A 19,701-nucleotide genomic window follows, 5' to 3' on the forward strand; every position below is an offset into this window, starting at 1 on the left:
CCCAAAAAGCCAACCATATCTTGGGCTGCATCAAAAGCAGCGTGGCCAGCAGGTCAAGGGAGGTGATTGTGCCCCTCTTGTGACACCCCACTGGAGTGCTGCACCCAGCTCTGGGCTCCCAATGTAAGAGGAGGACATTGACATGTTGGATAGGGTACAAAAGAAGGTGACAAAGACAATGAGAGGGCTGAGGTTGTTCAGCCTGTAATAGTTAAAGGGCCTTTTGATATTTCAAGTGATCTATCAGAAAGATGGGGACAGACTTTTTAGTAGGGCCTGCTGTTACAGGACAAGGGCTGATGGTTTTAAACTAAAAGAGGGTAGATCCAGACTAGATGCAAGAAAGAAAACTTTTATGATGAGGGTGGTAAAACATTGGCACAGCTTGCCAGAGAGGTGGTGGATGCCCCATCCCTGGAAACATTCAAGGCCAGGTTGGATGGAGCTCTGAGCAACCTGATCTAGTTGAAGATGCCCCTGCTTGTTGCAGGTGGGGTTAAACTGGAAGACCTTTAAAGATCCTTTCCAACCCAACCCATTCTATGAATCTAAGGCAACAAAGGGAAGGGTGATGCAGTTCAAGAAACACACTAGCAAAATTATTCTTACAGATTCTGGGTAAAAGCAGGACTATATTACAGCCAGAAATGAGTCTTTGGCAAAGCAATAAAAATAGAAAGATCAGAAGATGATGGATGGAACCTAAGTTCCATTACCTTCCCACACGAGGGTTGTGGTGAGACTACACAGACCACATCCAGACCTACCCACAGACTACAGGTAAGAGCTGAAGGGGAAAGAGGAGCCCTCCACAGAAGTCAGTGATGACACCCTCAAGTTCTGATGACAGAACTTGAGCCCCAGACCCAGTATTACACATTAACTCTGTACATGAGAAGTTTGCTATTCCTAACACATCAGACAGACATCTTTTTATTTGTATTAAAACCACTATGTTTTCTTAGTTCTGCCTTTGCTAGAGGCAAACATGTTCTTTCACACTTTATCACAATACATTGAAAACTTTTTACATATAGCTTTGTTCTTCTGTACTGCAACCAGAGTTTTTCTGGCCCTTTCTCTGACAAGTGATGGAATACAGAAGTCAAAACATGAGCTCTAGCAGGGACAGCTTAGATTCAGATAAATTTCTGCCAAGTAAATGCTCAGAACAGAAAGCAAGCCCTGTCTTGACCAAGCCAAAAGGTGGGAAATGCACAGAAAGGACACACTAGACAACTGCTGCTGGACTGAAATTAACAGTCAAAGGTAGAGAGTAAACTTGCTTCTATCTGTATCTGGCATTCAGCAACAGATTTCTTCTTTTTTTTCCTTTCACACTTTAGTTCTACCACAGGAAGTCTACACACTAAACAAATTACAGGTTTGCAGCATTTAATTCTATTCACCTTGATAAATGCATCTGAGGATGATCTAATCTATGCTAGTGACCATTCAAATAAAAAGTTCTTTTCCTCTCTCACCCCATCTTCTAGTTCTTGGCTCACGGCTGCAACTCTTTCCCTTCCCTAATCTTAACCACAGCTTTGCAGCTCACTGACTTCATCATGATCAGGTTTAAACTACTACCTGGATGGTAAAGTAATCCAACAAAACGAGGGTATTTTCCTTACAGGTTAGTGACTGTTAGGCTTAGTCACTGCCAGTACTGCAAGTACCTGAACAAAGGAAGCTGGGCAACTGCATAGCAGAACAAGCTTTTCATGTCAGCCATGGTGGGCTCTTCCCACAGGACTGTCCTATGGGATAACAACTGCAAAAGCACAATGTCAGCCCTTTCACCTTCCACCCAATGGCTTGTGGCTCCCTAGTCAGTACCAGCACTACCTGTCCCAAGACATGCTCATGATCCAGTGGAGCTCACTGCAGCAGAGGAACACCCTGCTCTGCCTCACGGAGCTGCCCCGCCACGCTGATGAGCCAGAGCTGGAGCTTCAGCTCAGTGGCACCGGGATCCATTCAGCTTGCAAATCTGCTTTCAGATGCATGACTTGTGGTCACCAGCTATTTCAGACTTACTCTTCATGCTGTCATAATAATTTCCTAGTACCTATTTATGGCTGCAAATGCTCTTTTCCCTATCAATGACCTACAACACAAACACAGAGCTTCCAGTAATGTATCTTGGTTTTAGTTTCAATAAAAGCAAGTGACAAATAGCTGAACTAACAACTTCCCTACTTTAAATCCAGACTTACAGATGCATATGCATGGACTAAGTTCATTATTTTTGCAGTTTGATACACAATCTAACAAAACCCACTTGCATGTGGCAGTAACAAATCCAAACATAAGGAATGAACCAGTCCTTGTGAAAACAGAGGTGTGCTTAAATGTAGCAGGGCGGATAAAACACTGATAGCACTGATTCAATGCTCCCATTTCACATTAGCAATAAGTAAAGCAACTACCAAGGGCCTCATTTGACCTTAACTGTTCAGGACATAATGTCAACATTTGTATAATCAACCTAGTGCCCTGCTCTGACATATTAAGATAAAAGCTAGAAGTACCTCAAATAATGAGATCTTTATTTTTAATTATCCAATACCTTTAGGCAGCAATTGCAAATAAAAGGACTAGAAAAGAAATCTGGTTGACCTCTAGTTATTTCAATACTTGAGGGAAGCACAAAAAGGACAAGTTTGAAGCACATGATGCCCCTTCAATTCCTAATAGAGGTAACTTTTGCATGCAGCTCTTTAAGCTCTAAATGGTCTTGTGTCAATGCAACTCTATGAATCTGGAGTGATGAAAAAATACAGACAATGAATTTGTAGTTAGCTTAAAAATTCAAAACGGCTTTAAAATTTTACTCCACCCCACGATTTTATCTATTTCTGTAAGAAGTCCCCTTCTACTAATGCAATTTTTTGGATTATACATGACCATTTTTCAATGACAAAAAAGGGAAGTCAACTGCTTTAAAGGCAAAGTTAGTCTTACAAAATGTTTTCATGTGTATATATTGGCTTTAACACAGCATGAATTTCTTAATTATAAACACAATCTTCTCTCCCCTGCCCCCTACGAAGAGGCTTGACATTTCTATTGCACCAACATTATTATTACAGCATGCCACTGATCTTCCCCTATTGAAGTCCCAGGAATTCCATACAGCTCCTTTCTATCTCTTAGAAGAGAGCTCAGTTTGTAATGCACAAGGAGAATATACCCTTTTAAAATAGGTATTCTCAGTTTTAACCTCAGATACTTCACATAAGATAACACACCTAATCTATAACCACATTTGTTTGAACGTAAACTTACCTCTAAATATATTGAGGGTGGGTTATGCTCTCCTCCAAATTTGTCTAGCAGTGCTTCTATATGTTCTTGTGTCAATTTAATCATCTGTTTGATGTTCCATACCTAGAACAGAAAATATTTTTATTCATTAAAGGAAGCCTAGAGAATCTGTTCTAGAACAAAACAAGAATCTCTCAATATTTAGTAAGAGAAGTCCATAATAAAAATTTTAATTATCAATAAACGAGTACAAAAGGCTATCCTGTTCATCCAGGGTCAGTAATAGTTTACTTCTGAAATACACAGAAAACTTACATTTGGTCTTAAAATTCAGGACCCATTCAACTAACAACTTCTAAGAAGTTTGTTTTTGGTTTGTTTTTCTTGTTAATCAATCACGTTACATATTTTCCTTGCAAGACTTTGCAAACCAATTTCCAGAGTATTACAAAATTCAGTGAAGGAGTTTTTCTATTAAACCTTACCTATGTGTGTTAACAATACTCACAATGCCATACCTAGAGTTCTATTCACATGGCAATAGGATCTCTTGATTTTAAATAGCATTTTCTATGTCTCAACATCCATATTCAGTCTACCCTGCAAGCTACAGACCTTGGACATGACCTGAAAAAGACATTTACCTCCTGTGCACAGAGATGACCTACAGCATTGTACTGTGAAACCACTCATGTTGCTACTCATTCTTCACAACTGGAAAGAGTTCACTTTAGGACTTGGACACTACCTACAGGTGAACAGTATCATGAATCTGAATTTATACCTAAATTGGCAGCAAAGCACAAAAACGAGCCTTTAAATAATGCTACACTGATGTAAGAAGCAAGTCCAAGCAAAATCAGAAATTTATAGCACAGGATGAGGGAGGAAGAGAGGAGAATTGCTCCTTCATACATACTGTTATTCTGACTACTTATCAGAAAAAAATTATTCAACCAAGTTTTTAGAGGCAGGATGCTCTAAAAAGCATCCCCAGAGTGCTTCTTCTAAAGACAGTTAAAAGATTCCTGTTACCTTTTCCAGTCTATCTCTTTTCTAATTAATGGATTGTAATATGTAATACATAGTCTCAAGATCAGGTCTCAATGTACAAATTGTGACAACCTACCTCTGCAAAAAAAACCCCATGCAAATAATTTCATATTCTAAAGTAGGCACCAATAATAAGATGCAATCCAAGATGGATCAAAACAAGTTTTAATATGTAAATTGAGAAGCTCACAAACAAACAAACTCTAAAATAATGAACTTGCACTTTGCACATCACCTTATTTACCCATTCTATTTCTGGATATCAGTTATCTGCCAGCAATTTCCTGAAGTAAACTAATGATTGATTCACTTCTAGCCCAATTTTTGGAACAGATACCAGAACAAAGACTTCATCAAGAAGCTGCAGTTGAGCAAAAATAGTTTCCTCAGGAACAAGCAAACCAAACTACAAAGAGTGAGAGTGGGGGGATACCAAAGAATGTGCTACTCAAGTATTCTGTATGTAAATTCCCTTGAGGCAATGGTGGGAGTCAACTTGCAGTCATTTATCAGTGAACCTAGGACTGCCAACCAGCAGCAAAGAGGTTTTCTGTATCTGGTTAGTTTTTCCCAAGATGGCAAGAACTAGTTGTATGCTTGGTGAAAAGAACAAGCATGAATCAACACCATATCAATTAACCTGTTCAGTATAAGGCTTAGAACGTTTGCTTACCATGTAATTTGTAACATGCTGTTAACCTGGGCTGCATGTACTGAGAATTCCTGGCAATCTTAGCAATTATCTCAGGACTACCAGAAATAGGTTTATTAGTACTTAAGGAAATGTCTATTATTTGGTTATTCTGGCAATTTTACCCAGCAAAGGTTTTCCTCATGTAAATGAACAATTTACTATACTTGACTGCCTGGCAATGGGGAAGATGAGGAGGAAAGATTTTTGGCCGACAAAGCAAGACAGAATTGCAGGAGAATTTGAGGTAGAAAGGGAACTCTTTAGGTCATCTGATCCAAGCTCCTCTTTAAGCAGGATGCCCAAGACCCTGTCCAGATGGTTTTTGAGTATCTCCAAGGATGGAGAGTCCACAGCCTCCCTAAGGCTGTGCCAGCGCTCAGTAACCCTCACAGTAAAAAACGTTTCCTGATGTTCAGAAGGCACCCCCTGTATTTCATTTTGTGTCCACTGCCTCTGGTCCTGCCACCAAGCACTGCTGAAGACAGCCTGGCTCCATTTTTCATTTGCCCATCATCTTTGTGGCCCTTCACTGGACACTCAAGCCAGCACAGCTCCTCCCTCCAGTACAGCCACGTTTATCTTGTACTGGGGAGCCCTAAACTGAACACAGCACTGCAGGTGAGGCCTCAGTGCCAAGAAGAAGGAGTCCCTGCCACATGAGTTTCCGAATTTTTTTTTTCAATATCAATAATGAGTAACTTCCCTGCTCATATTATTTTCTATTTTGTGTCCACAACCAGAACTTTGCTTCTCTCTTCTCTTACAGTAAAGATACCAAATAACAAATGTAACACCACCAGCAATATGCACAATGGAAGCATGTAATTTTGGACATGATGGCAAGAGAACCAAATAGCCTCCAACAAGGGCAGAGATCTTCCTCCAAAATTATATCATGACAAGTGAAATCCAACTAATTTAGGCTGCCAAGCAAAATTGTGGGTGCCCCATACCTGACAATGTTCAAGGCCCGGTCAGACAGGGCTTTAAGTAACCTGGTCTAGTGGAAGGTTCCCTGTCCATGACAGGGAACTTGAAGCAAGATGATCTTTAAGGTCCCTTCCAACCCAAACCATTCTGTGATTCTAAGACTGATGAAAAAATTCTAAACTTGCTGCCAGCTACCAGTCTACAATAAAAATATCTTCACCTGAAGAAGATGAAATTACAGTCTAACAGAAGATAAAATTCCTCAGAGGAACCAAAAACATTGTCCTGAATTACCTAGTATGTATCTGTGCAGGAAACCAAGAGCCTTGCCATAAGTGAATCCTACAGGCAAACTTAATATTGATTCTATAATCTTAGAAAAGCTCCTCATACATTTAAAAGTACACTGAAGGGAGAAGGAAATTAATCAAAGTCAGCCATAGCAACAAATAATTACTTGTTGCTCATAGAAATGGAAAACCTATTTTGTGTGCCATATTCATCAAGTCTTCTGACAAGATGAGAACTTTCACAAATCTAGTATTGACTAGCATATTCTAGGCCAAAAACACATATTCTAGCACAAGAACACATATGCCATAACAAATTTCCAAGCTTCACAATTTCCTTTTAAGTGGCAATTTGTACTGCTATTTACTTAGAGCAAATTTACCTTCTGGCTTCCCGCATCTGTGAATATACTAAGACAGAGCTTTTGTGACCCAGAGCAATCCTAAAGTATCTGGCTTGAGAATGAACCCCTGTGCAGGCACACTGCATCCTACTACACACGATCAGTTGCTACCTCAATTGAATTGAAGGAACTCAAGTTTTTTCCTCACTGGAACCCAGAACAAGTGACCTCACATGACTCAGAAAAGCTTGCTGCTGCCCAGCACAGCACCCACAGCTTTTGCCTCACAAAAAATCCACCATCCCTGTTGCCTTTTCACAGCCAGCAGAGCCAGCAACTTCAGCCCATCTTTCCTCCTTGCAGACTTGCTCGTTCAGACAACTCAGCTTGGTTTGTGTCACGAGCACAGCCCAGCCTTGCAGACCTTGAGCCAAGACAGAGCCCCATCTTGGCTGTGCAGAACACCCTGGAACACTAAGCTCATCAGAATTACATCTCTGGAGTTCAGCAGCACTCACAGATACATATGTTTCTTTAAAGTGTCCAAATAAAACCCAAATGTGCAAAAATGGCCCAGCAAGGGTCTCACTGCCCATAAGCACATACATGCCAAGACAACACCAAAGAACTGCCTAACAACAGAGACACCAACACCATGGCATATGGAATCCTTTTATCAATCAGTTCCAGACCAAAGAGCTTGTTCCTACACCACAAAATAAACCCAAGTTTTTAAAGATTAAAGTAATCCCTTTATCCACTCTTTATTCACATTTTTTTAGAAGTAAAAGAAAACTGCCTGAAAGTTATTAAGAAAGAACAGACATTTTTTTCTTATTCTTATGAGCACTCCACTATGTTTATGAAACCCACACCTGTAGGAAAACATAAAACCACAATTGTCAAGTATCTTACAGAAATACAAAAACTGATGCCAGCCAGCCTCAGAGACAGTTGCTGGAAATCTCAATGCATTTTGAAGTAAACCTGCAGTGCATCCAGTACTGCCCACATGCAAGTCTGGTCTCTTTCCAGAGGAAACAGAATGGGGATTTGAGACACTGTTTAAACTGTAGTTCCATGAAAAAGTAATGAATCCTTTACAGCTTGGATAACCATATCATTTTTCCAAAAAAAGCATCAAATAAATGTTTCTGGCCTATCTTGTAGCATTAGGTTAAGGTTATTCTCTATCACAAGAGATTAGATTTGATTCTCCTTTTAGTGCTGCTGACACAAGGAAGCTGACGCAGGCTAACATAGACACAGGCAGCCAGACAACTGGAAATATTCCAGATATACTGGAATATATCAACTTGAATCTGCCTATTGTGGATAATTGTGCATTAATTTTGCAAATAAGCACTCCCTTACAATGCAATAAAGACGATGACCTATTTCAAGCCAGAGGCAAGTCAGATACAGTGGAAGCCTAAATCCATTCTATTCAGGGAGCACTATGGCTGCACAGACCACAGAGGATGTTGAGTTGGAAGGTACCCACAAGGACCATCAAGTCCAACTCCCAGCCCTGCATAGGATCATCCCTAAGAGCGACACCAGGAGCCTGTTCCAGTGGCCCCCAGGGAAGGAATTACAGCACCAAGCCTGAAAGAGAGCTCAAGAAGCCTGTGGACAATAATTTCAGGTACACACAAGGTTAAGCCACAAAGTTATTTTCACATCCTTTGCTGCTTGTCAAAATGTGCAGTGCCTGAGACATCACAAAGCAAACCTATCTTCATACTTTCTGCACCTGGCATCACTACTCAAATCTTGCAGAGCATCCCAATTCTAAGCTGTATGATTCATACTTGATAGAAGACATTGAAAGTTCAAATCTATTCTGTAAGAAAAAAACTGCATTATTTGTCCAGGACCAGTATATCCTGCATTTGGATTATCACACTTGATGATGACAGAGAATACTCTCATAGAACTAACGGTGTAATTAAATAATAAAACAATCAAGAATTGGAAACTGCTGTATAAAAAGGACAAAATCATCAATACCTATCTAATACTATTCCAATCAGTCCTTTCAGTCTTCTTTCTTACACCATCAATTCAATTGTTTGGTCCCCTGAGCAAGGATGCACTTTGTCAGAAAACACTATAGAAAGCTGTCATGTATGAGATTGCCTTTAGCTGGACTAACAGATCAACCAACTTGAAAGTTGGATGCTTGGTTGAAAGACAGGCAAGAGGACATAGGAATGGGGTTAATACCAGGGCAGCCCACAAAACCATTTGTATAATATGATGCAGAATATGTGGGTTTGAGTTTTATGCTGACAATCACTGTTGCCTCTTTCTTGCCCTTTGGTACCTCCTTCAGGTATTTTCCCCCCTCACTCATCTCAGTCCCAGTCCTCTTCTTAACTCTTACTAAGCTTGCTCCTCATTTCCTGCAGGCATGTGCTGGAACAAGCACAGACAGGGGGAGGGAGAGTCCCTGCCTTCTTCCAATACTCCAGGCTAAAGCTCCTCTCCATTTCTCTGTGGAAGCTTCTCACAAGTTGTGCATTCCCTGTGTTCATTTTCCCACTTTTCCTACTCTCCTAGCTCTTCATGCTTACATTTCCAACAGTGCAGTTAAAGTTCATATTAAACAAACGTGACAAATACCAACAGCTGAAAAACTTCACTGAATTGAAAACCAGCTTGCAATGGCTTTCACATAAGAGTTTCTGCAAGTGACATGAAGGTCAACATCAAGCTTGCCTTTCCTAGTTCATATTGCTCAACTTTTTAAATCTCAACAAATCATTTCTATAATTTTTATTTATAGGTCCTTTAAAATGTCTGAGATAGCCAACAATGGAACACTGTCAAAGTCTGTATGTAGGCAGTTCAAAATGAGTCAGTAAAATTTACAGCCTCAGACTAATAAATAAGTTACAGACAACAATATCTACAGAAGAACCTGTAGCCAAGAGAAAAAAGACCTGTAATCTCTTTTTCCACAAGAGCCTATGAATGTATCTTTCTAGACTCATGACAAATGGCCTTAGGGAAGATGTACAAGACTACATTTAGGAAGGAAAATCCTCAAGATGAGGTGCAGCATTTTCAGTACCACCCTCTCTGACAACTAGGATCATAACTAGGTCAATTAATACAGTAATGTGATCAACAAGCATCTGCTGTAAGCACAGCAGTTAATGAAATATTAAAAAGGCTTCAAGATGAAAATCTATTTTCCATTTAACAGGTAGCAATTTTTATGAAGGAAAGACTAACTTGTAACTAGCAGTGCAGGTTCCAGCTGCATCTGACACTGCTCCTCTTGAACAAAACCATCTCAATCAAAACCAAACACCCAACAACCTCCACCCTTCTCCAAAAAACTAGGCAACATCTGACTAAGTTAACACTCAAGTATCAAAGTACCATCTTTGAAGAATTCACAGCAGAAACTATCCCTCATTTCTTGCAAACCATCCATTGCAACTGAGAGTAATCTATATCTTTTGCTTTCATTAGTTCTAAACACAAACTAAATTGCTCATCATTCAGCTGTACTCTTAAAGCCAAATAAACAGTGTTTCAGCCTGACAGGCCTTTGCCCCTTAAGTTGCCTCCTCTTTAACGAAGGAATTCAGACTTCAAATGCTCCTTACATCTTACAAGTGTTTAAAAATTTATTTTAAAGTAAATTCAAAAACTGTAAAGGATAAAGCTCAGTGAAGTCTATTCTCATAACACAACCAAGCAGCTCCTCTGTAAGAATGAAGCCACCCAAGAGCCTTAGGCACTCACTGACTGCTTTGCAGCTCACACCAGCCAAGATGGTGGCTGCAATTATCACATTGTCCTTGGCTATTTACTCCTGCTCTCTTCCTTACTCTTTCTCCATAACTTAAACCTTTGGCTGAACCCTTTCAGTATGCTAAACAAGTGAAAAATTGTTCTTTTGGTCAAGGTTAGCTTTCTGCCAGTCTACTGTACTTAAAACAGCTTGGCAAAGGACCCAGTGATCATCTCAGCTGGTGAAAAAGTCACCTTTCCTCTCTACAGCTCACACTTAGATGGATTCAGGCTACCATGAAGCAGTAACCTTTCTGTTTAGGTTTCAATTCTCTTTCATTCTCCCACTTTTTCCATCCCCTGCCATCTTTACTGCTTGCTGCTAAGTAGAATTTGCCTCCAAGCACTATAAAAAGGAAAGTTAACAAATGTTCTCTACCACAGTAGAACAGCAGTGTGTGGAAAAAATAAGAGCTGCCTGTATCCCTCATTTAAGTCATTAACCACCAGTTGCACAGCTAAATCCTTAATTCCATATTTTTCATGGCTTTTGTATTGCAGTACCACTAGTCCCTCTTATTCACTTGGATACTAATTCAGTAGCCACGAGGATCATGCACAGACCGAGCTCAGGAACAATTCACTGTATTACATTCATGAATTCAACAACTTCTCCCTACACACTAACAGGTTTAAATCAAAAAAGAAAATAAAAGAGGAAATAAACTATCTAGATTTTCTAACCCACTTAAGAATGCAATTTTGCTTTAGCCAGGTAACTACCAGAGAATCTCAATAACACTAAATCCATATATCAGTGACATTTAAGAAAGATTATATGAAGACACCAGACTATTTCTCTGCACACCTAAAGCTGAAAAGTCACATTTGTAATGGAAAGCAAGAACCAGCCAGGTAATTACATTAATTGCCTATAAGAAGCAAACACTCGTCCAGTAGAGCTCTTACCAGCTTCGGTCACATTAATTAAAATGACAAAACAAATAAACTCAGTTTCAGCTGAACTACAGAACTTAATTCTTCTCTCTCCTTGCCAGAGTACACAATTAATTACACTAGGCAGAAAAGATAATCAGCACCTATTTAAAAGTTCATATTATCAATCCATAAAATAATTTGTTATAAACTTTGCAATATTCCACCATTAAACTGTTTCTCCATAGTAATTATTGTGCACGGTTTCCTACCAACTGATTAGAAAATGTAAAAGACAGCTGGAATTTTTGTATGAGTACAAATATATTCTGCTTGTTTAGAAATATTTGTGATCCAATAAAGAAGTTAAGGTATCCTATTTTTATCACAAACAGATCTCAAAAGCTGAAATAGAGCAAATGTACTTGTTTTTTTCTTTTTATTTTTAAAACACAAGTAATGTGCTCCTAGTCAAAGGAAATAGTCAAATAGGAACTGCCACAGAAACCACATTTCTCCTAAACAGCATTCTGTGTTCTACTCAGCAGACCACCCTGCCTTAGCAGCCCCAGCACCACCTTGGAAAATGAAATTATTTAAAAGGCAGAACTGGCTCCTTGCCATACACTGTAGAATTAGGAAAGTAAAAAAAAAAAAAAAAATTACACTAACTACTTAACCTAGAATCTGGAAAAAGTTACATCAATTCTCAATGATTTACATAGGCTTAAAAATGTCACAAGAGACAGTACAAACTGTATTCTGGAAGAATTATAGAATGCTTAAAGAAATCTTTTCTGAAAGCTACCTCAGATGATACTAAAGACTCACTTTAAATCTACATTACTTAAACCTATTAGAGAGAATGTTTGACCTATTAAGTTTAATGAATAAATTTTCAAAACCAGATCAAAGACTGAGGCACCAATATACAACCATCCAGTTCTAAACACTGAGATACTATCAGCTTCTTAGTTATAATAACGTATTTTATTTCAGGTTGATTTTATAGTGCTTTCAAACACCATCAGTGAATACCTTGTACTAGAGAGAGAAAAACTAGACACACTATTCTGAGTCCAGAAATGTCTACCTTCAAAACAAACCCTTTATCTGAGATGAAAAGGAGAAAAAAAATTAAGTTGCCATGTCTGTGCCCCAAGTGTCAGACAATGTTGCCTGAACACAATGTAACTGCATTTGGAGAGTTTTATTACTTACCTCTGCATTTAACAACAGCTTTACTAATAATGATACTGTTTAAGAGGCCTCACTATATAACAAAGCAAGACATTAGAGCCTGTATCCCCCTTTCTAGGGTCAAAAACCCCAAAAAATTCCTAACCACTTAGTTATGCAACGCATTTTTAAACTAAGTTCAATCCTTCAATAATAGTCTTTTCTGCTTGTCTCCCAAAGAAAGATTTTAAACAAAGTTGGTTTCATGTAGAAATTGAATTGCCCGTTCATGCTAAGCTTTGTGCAGGTATACTGGGAGAACTCACAAAAATATTTCACTTGATCAGTACCTCAAAAAAATAAAAGCGCCCTTCAGTGCTCCAAACTCATATGATCTCCTGAATTTAATACTGATAGTGTGGAAAATTCCTTTGATACTGAGCACTATATCTGGCACTGCACAACAAGCTCCATTTTGAAGAGAAATTCTGTTTTCTGATTTTAAATGCCCATGTTGGTTGGGGAGTGTCATGGTGGGATGATATCTGGCAGCACTGCTCCCTCAAAACTTGTGCCTGAACTGGCAGCACCTTCAGTCAAAGAGAAGGGTTACAGATTAGACTTTTGCCTGTTTTACTTTTTTTTGCTAGGGTCCACATTCCTAAAATTTAATTAGAAACAGAATAAAGAAAGACACTGTTGCTGCTCCCCCAAAACTCACAAAGGCTAAAAAGGTGCAACAAACCAAACACTTGCAGCAAGGGGCTTAAGCAGGAGGAAAAAAAAAAGAAAAGGCATGCAATTCTGCATCAACCAGCCCTCTTTAGCACTGGCCACAGAAGGGAGAGTCAGTTGAATGAATACATATTTCAACGTCTTGCAAAGAAGCTGTGCACAGGAGGGAGGATTGGGAGGATTCCACTGTACGCCCCAAAAGCTCAAGAGCAAGTGGAATAAAAAAGCTGAAGCAAGAGAAGCCGTGTATTGCATGCTGACTTCTGTATCCTGCACTAGCTGTGAGAAAGTAGCTGTGTTCACACACAGATGTGTGAACAGTTGAAAATGATGAAAACCATCTCACACCTCACAAAACGAAATACTGTACCCAGAACTCTCACGTGGTCAAGGCTGTTGGAAACGTACACTTGCTACACAAGAAGCTCACAGACACCTTCACATCCCTGGCAGAGCTACGGCATGCAATCCTATTTCTGTAAAAGGCATGCTCAGAAGGGCTCCAGAGAGACCAAGGAAGATTCTTACAACCTGGGAGGGGGAGCTCAAGACCATAAAGTCTGAGGTATCAGGACCTAAGCCTGACAAGTCCAGCTAAGGAAGTCTCTGAGCACAACTTCTCATTCAAATATATAAAATTTAGGCTCCAATGGAGTTTTATGGGACAAAGATTATTTATAATAACCAAACAGAAAAGGGGACACACACACACACCCACCCCCCATACTACTACCACTACTCCCCCTAACCACATTCCTTAAGTGTCTCACTTCGTTTTAGAACTCATTGGGTGCTCTTCATGTTGAGGAGGTTCCACTCACTGAGTTTGCAGAAAACTACTGCAGCAAAAGCAGTGCTGATTTTCTTCAGTACCAGTGAGTGGAGCCAATTCAGGACAGGACCTGTGTGGCACCAAGGGGGCACAAGGGAGTAGGTCTGGCTGAGAGGGGTGACCTGGGCACAGCAAAGGGCAAACCCTGCAGCTCTGGGTGTCAGAGCACCATTTGATTGACTGAGCTCAAACTGCAGGGACAGGGAGCAGCAGACACCACAGGGACTACAATTATGACAGGGCATTTCTGATACATTGTACATTTCACCACCCTTCAGAAGCCAGTGGTTCAAACTGAAAATAAAACTTGCGCTTGGCCAAAAAAACTGTGTTTCAGAAAACCCCCTCCATTAAACCTGAAACACTTTCCTTGGAAGGCTAGACTGCAAGAGAATTAGTAATTCCATGATCAATCAAAACCTTCTTTTGTTTCCCTTGTAAGTACAAATAAAATTAGATATCTTTCTAAATCAAATTCCCTCCAAAATATTTCAAGCATTCAAATTTTTGACAGACATAATGATTAATTAAAGTGAACTACAGATTTGTTACAAAGTGGAATATTACAGCCTTAAGAAAACTTGGGGGTTATCAGTTTATGTTAAAAAGATAGCTGCCATCAAAAGATATCTGCAATAAAAAAAAAAAAAACCAACCAAACAAAAAACAGAGCCAAAACCCAAAATGCATTTGGTCTACAGTATTTTTAACTTCATGCAACAAAAGAGTTGCCACTCCTGGCTAAACAAGTGTCAAGAAGGGTATTATTAGAACAGCTTTAAAAATAAGAGGTCTTTAACAACTACAACAAAATAGAAATGGGAATTAAGAAGCAAGACTGTAAGTCAGGAAAAAAAAATCAGTACTAAACATTTTGTTCCCAACGAGTTTGTGGATATCCACAGAGATAAGAAACAAGCTTCCCAAGACATCACAACTTTCCAGAAGGAGCCACCACACTATTAAGCAAGTTTTGTGTAATCAAACAAGCTACCACAGGACAGAGCTGGTAATCCTATCCCTTTTGGGAAAAACACCTTAAGTAGAAATCTCTACTATCCCCAGTAAACCTGAGTATTTCAAGGTTGTGTTCTAATGTTCGATCCACCTTGCCAGAAATAAATCATAAAAAACCCTAAGGAAAAAAAAAGATGAGAGGTTACCAAAATAATTGTCTTTTTTTACACCTGGATCAACTTTCCCCCTCGCTCCTGATGTATGTTTGCCTGTTGAGGTGACAGTCTATTAATGAACAGTCTATTAATGAGCTTATAAATAAGTTCAGAATGTCTATTTCCATGCTTCACTATTCCTAGCCATAAAGAACAGCATCTCATGGTAACATGGAACCATCTCCTCTGCTACCACATAAACTCACTACTTCTGGCAGTAACCACCACAAGCCTGGCAAACGAGTTATTTGCATTCTTCTTTGCATCAGATTTGACAATTTCCATGTCTTTTTTCAACAACTTCAGATTTGACTGAGTCTTTCTTCAAAGCTCTGACCTTCCAGACTTTATATCACTGCTAGTATTCTGCTCTAGACTCCCCTCAGCCAGACCATGCATTTCTCAAAGCTGTGACCCAAAGTCAGACAGTATTAACCATGGCCTTCCCCATGCTATGTAAAAGAAACAATTATTTCACTTATCTTTTGAGATATACTACTGCAGAATAATAGCTACAAGATGCTTCACATCCAGCTCCACTTTAACTTGTCCTCACAATTAAATAGGATGTCATTCACTAACTATGAAGTTACTTCACTCACTGAATACTAATGCACAGAAACGTAATTGAGATTGAACATAAAATGTGTTCCCAAAACTACAAAAGCAATGAAGTAAAAAACCACTCATATGGTTTCAAGTTTCCAACTAAGTAGCATGCTTAATAGTAAACTCTTTAGAGAAACAGATACTCTAATACCCAGCACCATAGGTTCCTTAAATGTTACTGCAACAAAATCAACCCCACTTTTACTTCATGTACCTACATTACATTAGGAGAACCCATCACTTACTTCATATTGTGAGGTTAGAGGGGCCTTTTCATCTATCTTCATTTTATATATCTTTTCATCCATTCTCCATTTTACTCTTAAATCTGTTTCATAGGATTAAGGTTTCTAAATTTATAACTAATATTCATGCAGGATAAACTCCAGCATTGCTGCCTAGAAAACAACCACCCAGCAGCTCAGGCCCTCACTTCACAGCCTTCAGAGTAATTTTTGTCTTACAAAGAGCAGTTTAGGGTACAAAGCTCCGAGTACAGAAAATCCCATTTGAATTATTTAATATTGGTGTAAATAATCTCTAGCAACAAGAGCAGAACCTTTCCTCCCAGCTGTCACACACTCCTTACTATATCAACAACCCTGTAATGCTCTGAAAACCTTCCATCCAAACAATCTCTTGTCCTGAGAACTCATGCTGGGGAAAAAGCCAACCTCTGTGCCTGTGGAGGCCAGCTCGCACCCGAGGCCTCCCAGCACCAGCAACCAAACAGGGAGTGGAAGAGGAACAAATTTCTTCTAAATGCACTTGCCCCTACTCTTCCCAAATCCTTCTGTCTCCAAGAAGTAGCCATTTCCTGTATCTTTTTTTATGACTGCATGGACAACTACCCAAACCAACTCTGAATTTTAATATAGGGGGAAAAAAGATTTAGCAATACTCATCATTAGAAGATTTTTAGTAACAGCACTTTAGCTACCAAAGCAACTTTTAAAGATAAAAAATCACTATTTGACTAAGAGCTGGTAATTAATTAAACAACGTGGCTTAAATTTGTTTTCCAAAGCCCCAGCCCTGGAGAATTCATAAGGGACAGTGAAGTAGCTGTAACCAACACAGGGCACTCGATTACAATCTCAATACAGAACATCTCGTTTACCAGAGGGCTCTAACATACAAGTAAGGTGTGTAAGATGACTTCAACATCTGTCAGAAATTCTTGTCTGCTCCCCCTTTAAAAGCAGAAACTGAGTGCAGGACTGAAGGTCTGCCTTCTGGAAATCAGGACTGCAATTCCCTAAAGACTGTAGGAGCTGGAACCTTTTCAGGTATTGCCTTAAATAAGTAAGGTCATGCTCCTTGACAGGCTTCCACAGCAAGGTTACCTTTAAAGCCCCGGTTTACCTTGTCTTGAAACAATGAAACAAAACACTAGAACATGTACTTACATTACAGCCATGAGTCAGTTACAAGCTCTTCAGTATTTCTCTGACTTATGTCACTTTGAACTTGCCTTACACTTTAGGTTGGCTTGTTTTAGTATTAAGGATAGTTTCCATTTTAACTGTGTCAGCAATTTTTTGGGGTTGAACTTCATTAAGGTACAGGTTCAGGTGAAGTAATAGGTGCACTTATACAGTAAACAAAACATAATTACCTACAACTCGAGGAAGAACTAGTTAACTACAGAACAAAACCACATCAGAAAAGAAAAACTCTACAACAACCAGCTCTGCCTTGAGACCCATGTGTTTCAGTATTTCCAATATAGAAGAAGTTTGTTTTTAAATAATACAAGACTATCCCCCACACAGTTCCTAAATGCTTACACCTGTACTGACAAGCCATTAACCCTTCTGCTCAGCAGGTGTTCCTCATGCTGGACCACTTATCTCTGCCTCATCCAGGATGGAAGCAGCCACACTGTGTAATTTACCATTTGGTAATGGTAAATCTAATGACTGACACAGTCTCAAACACTTTTGAAGTTCAAGTGACTTAAAGTAGTTTCACAAATACCCCCTTCAGTATGAAAATTGTTCTATAAAAAAATTCTTGCCTCCTGCCACTGCTTTTCCCTCTCTTCTATACTTCAGTTTAAGCAGCTCAGTTGTATTGTGCTATTGCTTCAAGGGCCACAGTATAAACCAGTAATTGGATTAATTCCATATTTTTTTAAATGACAGAAATAACTGAGAAATTCAGAAGCTTTTCACAGCCTCACTTTGCTGCTAAAAGCGTGCGTTTGTTAAAGCCCACTCTTCAGGTGTTTGGGTTTCTCAACCAGCTGAGAGTTTCTCCTTACTCAGGAAAGTTCAGACTGGACTGGCATTACTCAAGGTGTTTAATCACCATGCTGGGTAGGTGTAAAATAGATGTGTACTGCTGAATTTTGCATACCTTCAGCAAGAAAGTAAGTCAGGAACTCCTTCAGATGAAGGAATCAACCTCACATCTTGCCAACATCCATAGGGACGGACTCTTTCCCTACTTCTCCTTTCTGGCCATCCACCCAGCAGGAGCTCTAGCACTTCTCAAACTTCCCAACCCACTAATTCCACTATAATCCAGTACGCTATTAATAAATAAAATGGATAAATAAATCCCCCTCCCAATCTTTGGGGATTTGGGAATCAAACTGGACCCCTCGGGGAGCAGCTGGTCCAAGCCAGCTCATTTTCCCAGCTGGAGGCTGGAAAGGAGAGGCCTCCCAGGTGGGCTGGGCTCCTCGCAGGGCCACAAGGCTGCTCAGAGACGAGAGGTTTCCCACCAACCGCACAGACACTCCAGGGAAAGCTGAGCCGAAACACTCTCCAGCCGGTACGGCTGAGAACAAAACAGCAGAGCTTGTGGCATCTGTATTTACCTCCAGAACAGACTCGAGGCATGGCATCTGGCAGGTTGGTCTGCCTTGGATGCCTACAGTGCTCGAATCTGCGAAGCACCTTGTGTTGTTGCCGCACGGTTTATTTCCCCCTTCCGAAAACATTTCAGAAGCGCTCGCAACTCACACTTCAGCCCCAGCAAAACAGGTAGTACCGCTCTCTCCCCGTGGGATTGGGAAGTTAAGTAATAAGCCCCAAAAACACAGGAAGTATGTAAGAGAGACACCGAGTAGAGGCCTGACATCCTCACTGCCTGCACGGTGCCCTGTCCGTTAACATTTCCTAAGACGCTTTGTGCAAAAAACCTCCACAAAAGGCACGTCCGCAGAGCGAACCGAGCCCAGCCTCGGCTTTAAAACGCATTTCGAGTGTTTCAAAGCCACCGGGGGGAACCGATGGCAAAACCCCGCACGGCACCTTGGCAGGACGCGGCACCCGCGGCGGCTCCGAGCGGGGCTCGCCCTCAGCCCGGCCGGGCCCCGCGCCCTCCGCGCCGCGGCCCCCGCTCCCTGCCCCCGCCGGCACGGGCCGCCCCCGGCACGGCCGGGCCCGAGCCCCGGGGGCCGGCGGCCGCCGCGTGGCCTCACCTCCTCCGGGATGGCCGGGTCCCCGCTGCCGCCCCCCGCGTAGCCGGCGCCGAGCGCGGGCGGCTCGGGCTCCATGTCCCCGTTGAAGAGCGAGGCCCCCTCGGCGCTGCCGCCGCTGCTCAGCGCCGCCATCTTGGGCCGGAGCGGCGGGGCGAGGGCGGGGCCGGGGGCGGCCGCGTCCCCGCCACCGGGGCGGCCCCAGCCGCGACCCGTAGTGCGAGGGGCGGGCGGCGAGCGCGGTCCCGGCCCGCTCCCAGCGCCGCCGGCGCGTCACGGCCGGCCTCGTGACGTCACACAGAATCGCCGCGGCCACGGCGCATGGGCCCGCCTGACGTCACCGGGAAGCACCGTGACGTCACGGCGCGACCGCCCCGTCGCCCTGGGAACTCGGACGTGGGCTCGGCCCCGCCCCCTCCCCGCCCGCCGCCGACGCAGCGCCCCCTGGCGGCCTGGGAGCGCAATGGCGGCGCCGCC

At 41.4% G+C, this 19,701-nt stretch overlaps 1 protein-coding gene across 2 annotated transcripts in view; it reads right to left on the reverse strand.

The window, feature by feature from the left end:
• Window positions 1–19,385, reverse strand: part of BRAF (B-Raf proto-oncogene, serine/threonine kinase) — an 83,784-nt gene extending 64,399 nt beyond the window's left edge. Inside the window, exons 1-2 of one of the 2 annotated variants that reach the window (XM_036405049.2) lie at window positions 19,228–19,385; window positions 3,292–3,393 (exon numbers count right to left, since the gene is read on the reverse strand). In XM_036405049.2, the coding sequence (XP_036260942.1) occupies window positions 3,292–3,393; window positions 19,228–19,359 (234 nt within the window). In that variant the 5' untranslated portion in view covers window positions 19,360–19,385. The remainder of the gene's footprint in view (window positions 1–3,291; window positions 3,394–19,227) is intronic. The other variant, XM_036405048.2, reaches the window with a different exon arrangement.
• Window positions 19,386–19,701: the final 316 nt, after the last annotated feature.

The sequence above is a fragment of the Molothrus ater genome, chromosome 5 (genome assembly GCF_012460135.2).
Source record: "Molothrus ater isolate BHLD 08-10-18 breed brown headed cowbird chromosome 5, BPBGC_Mater_1.1, whole genome shotgun sequence".
NCBI classification, from domain to species: domain Eukaryota; kingdom Metazoa; phylum Chordata; class Aves; order Passeriformes; family Icteridae; genus Molothrus; species Molothrus ater.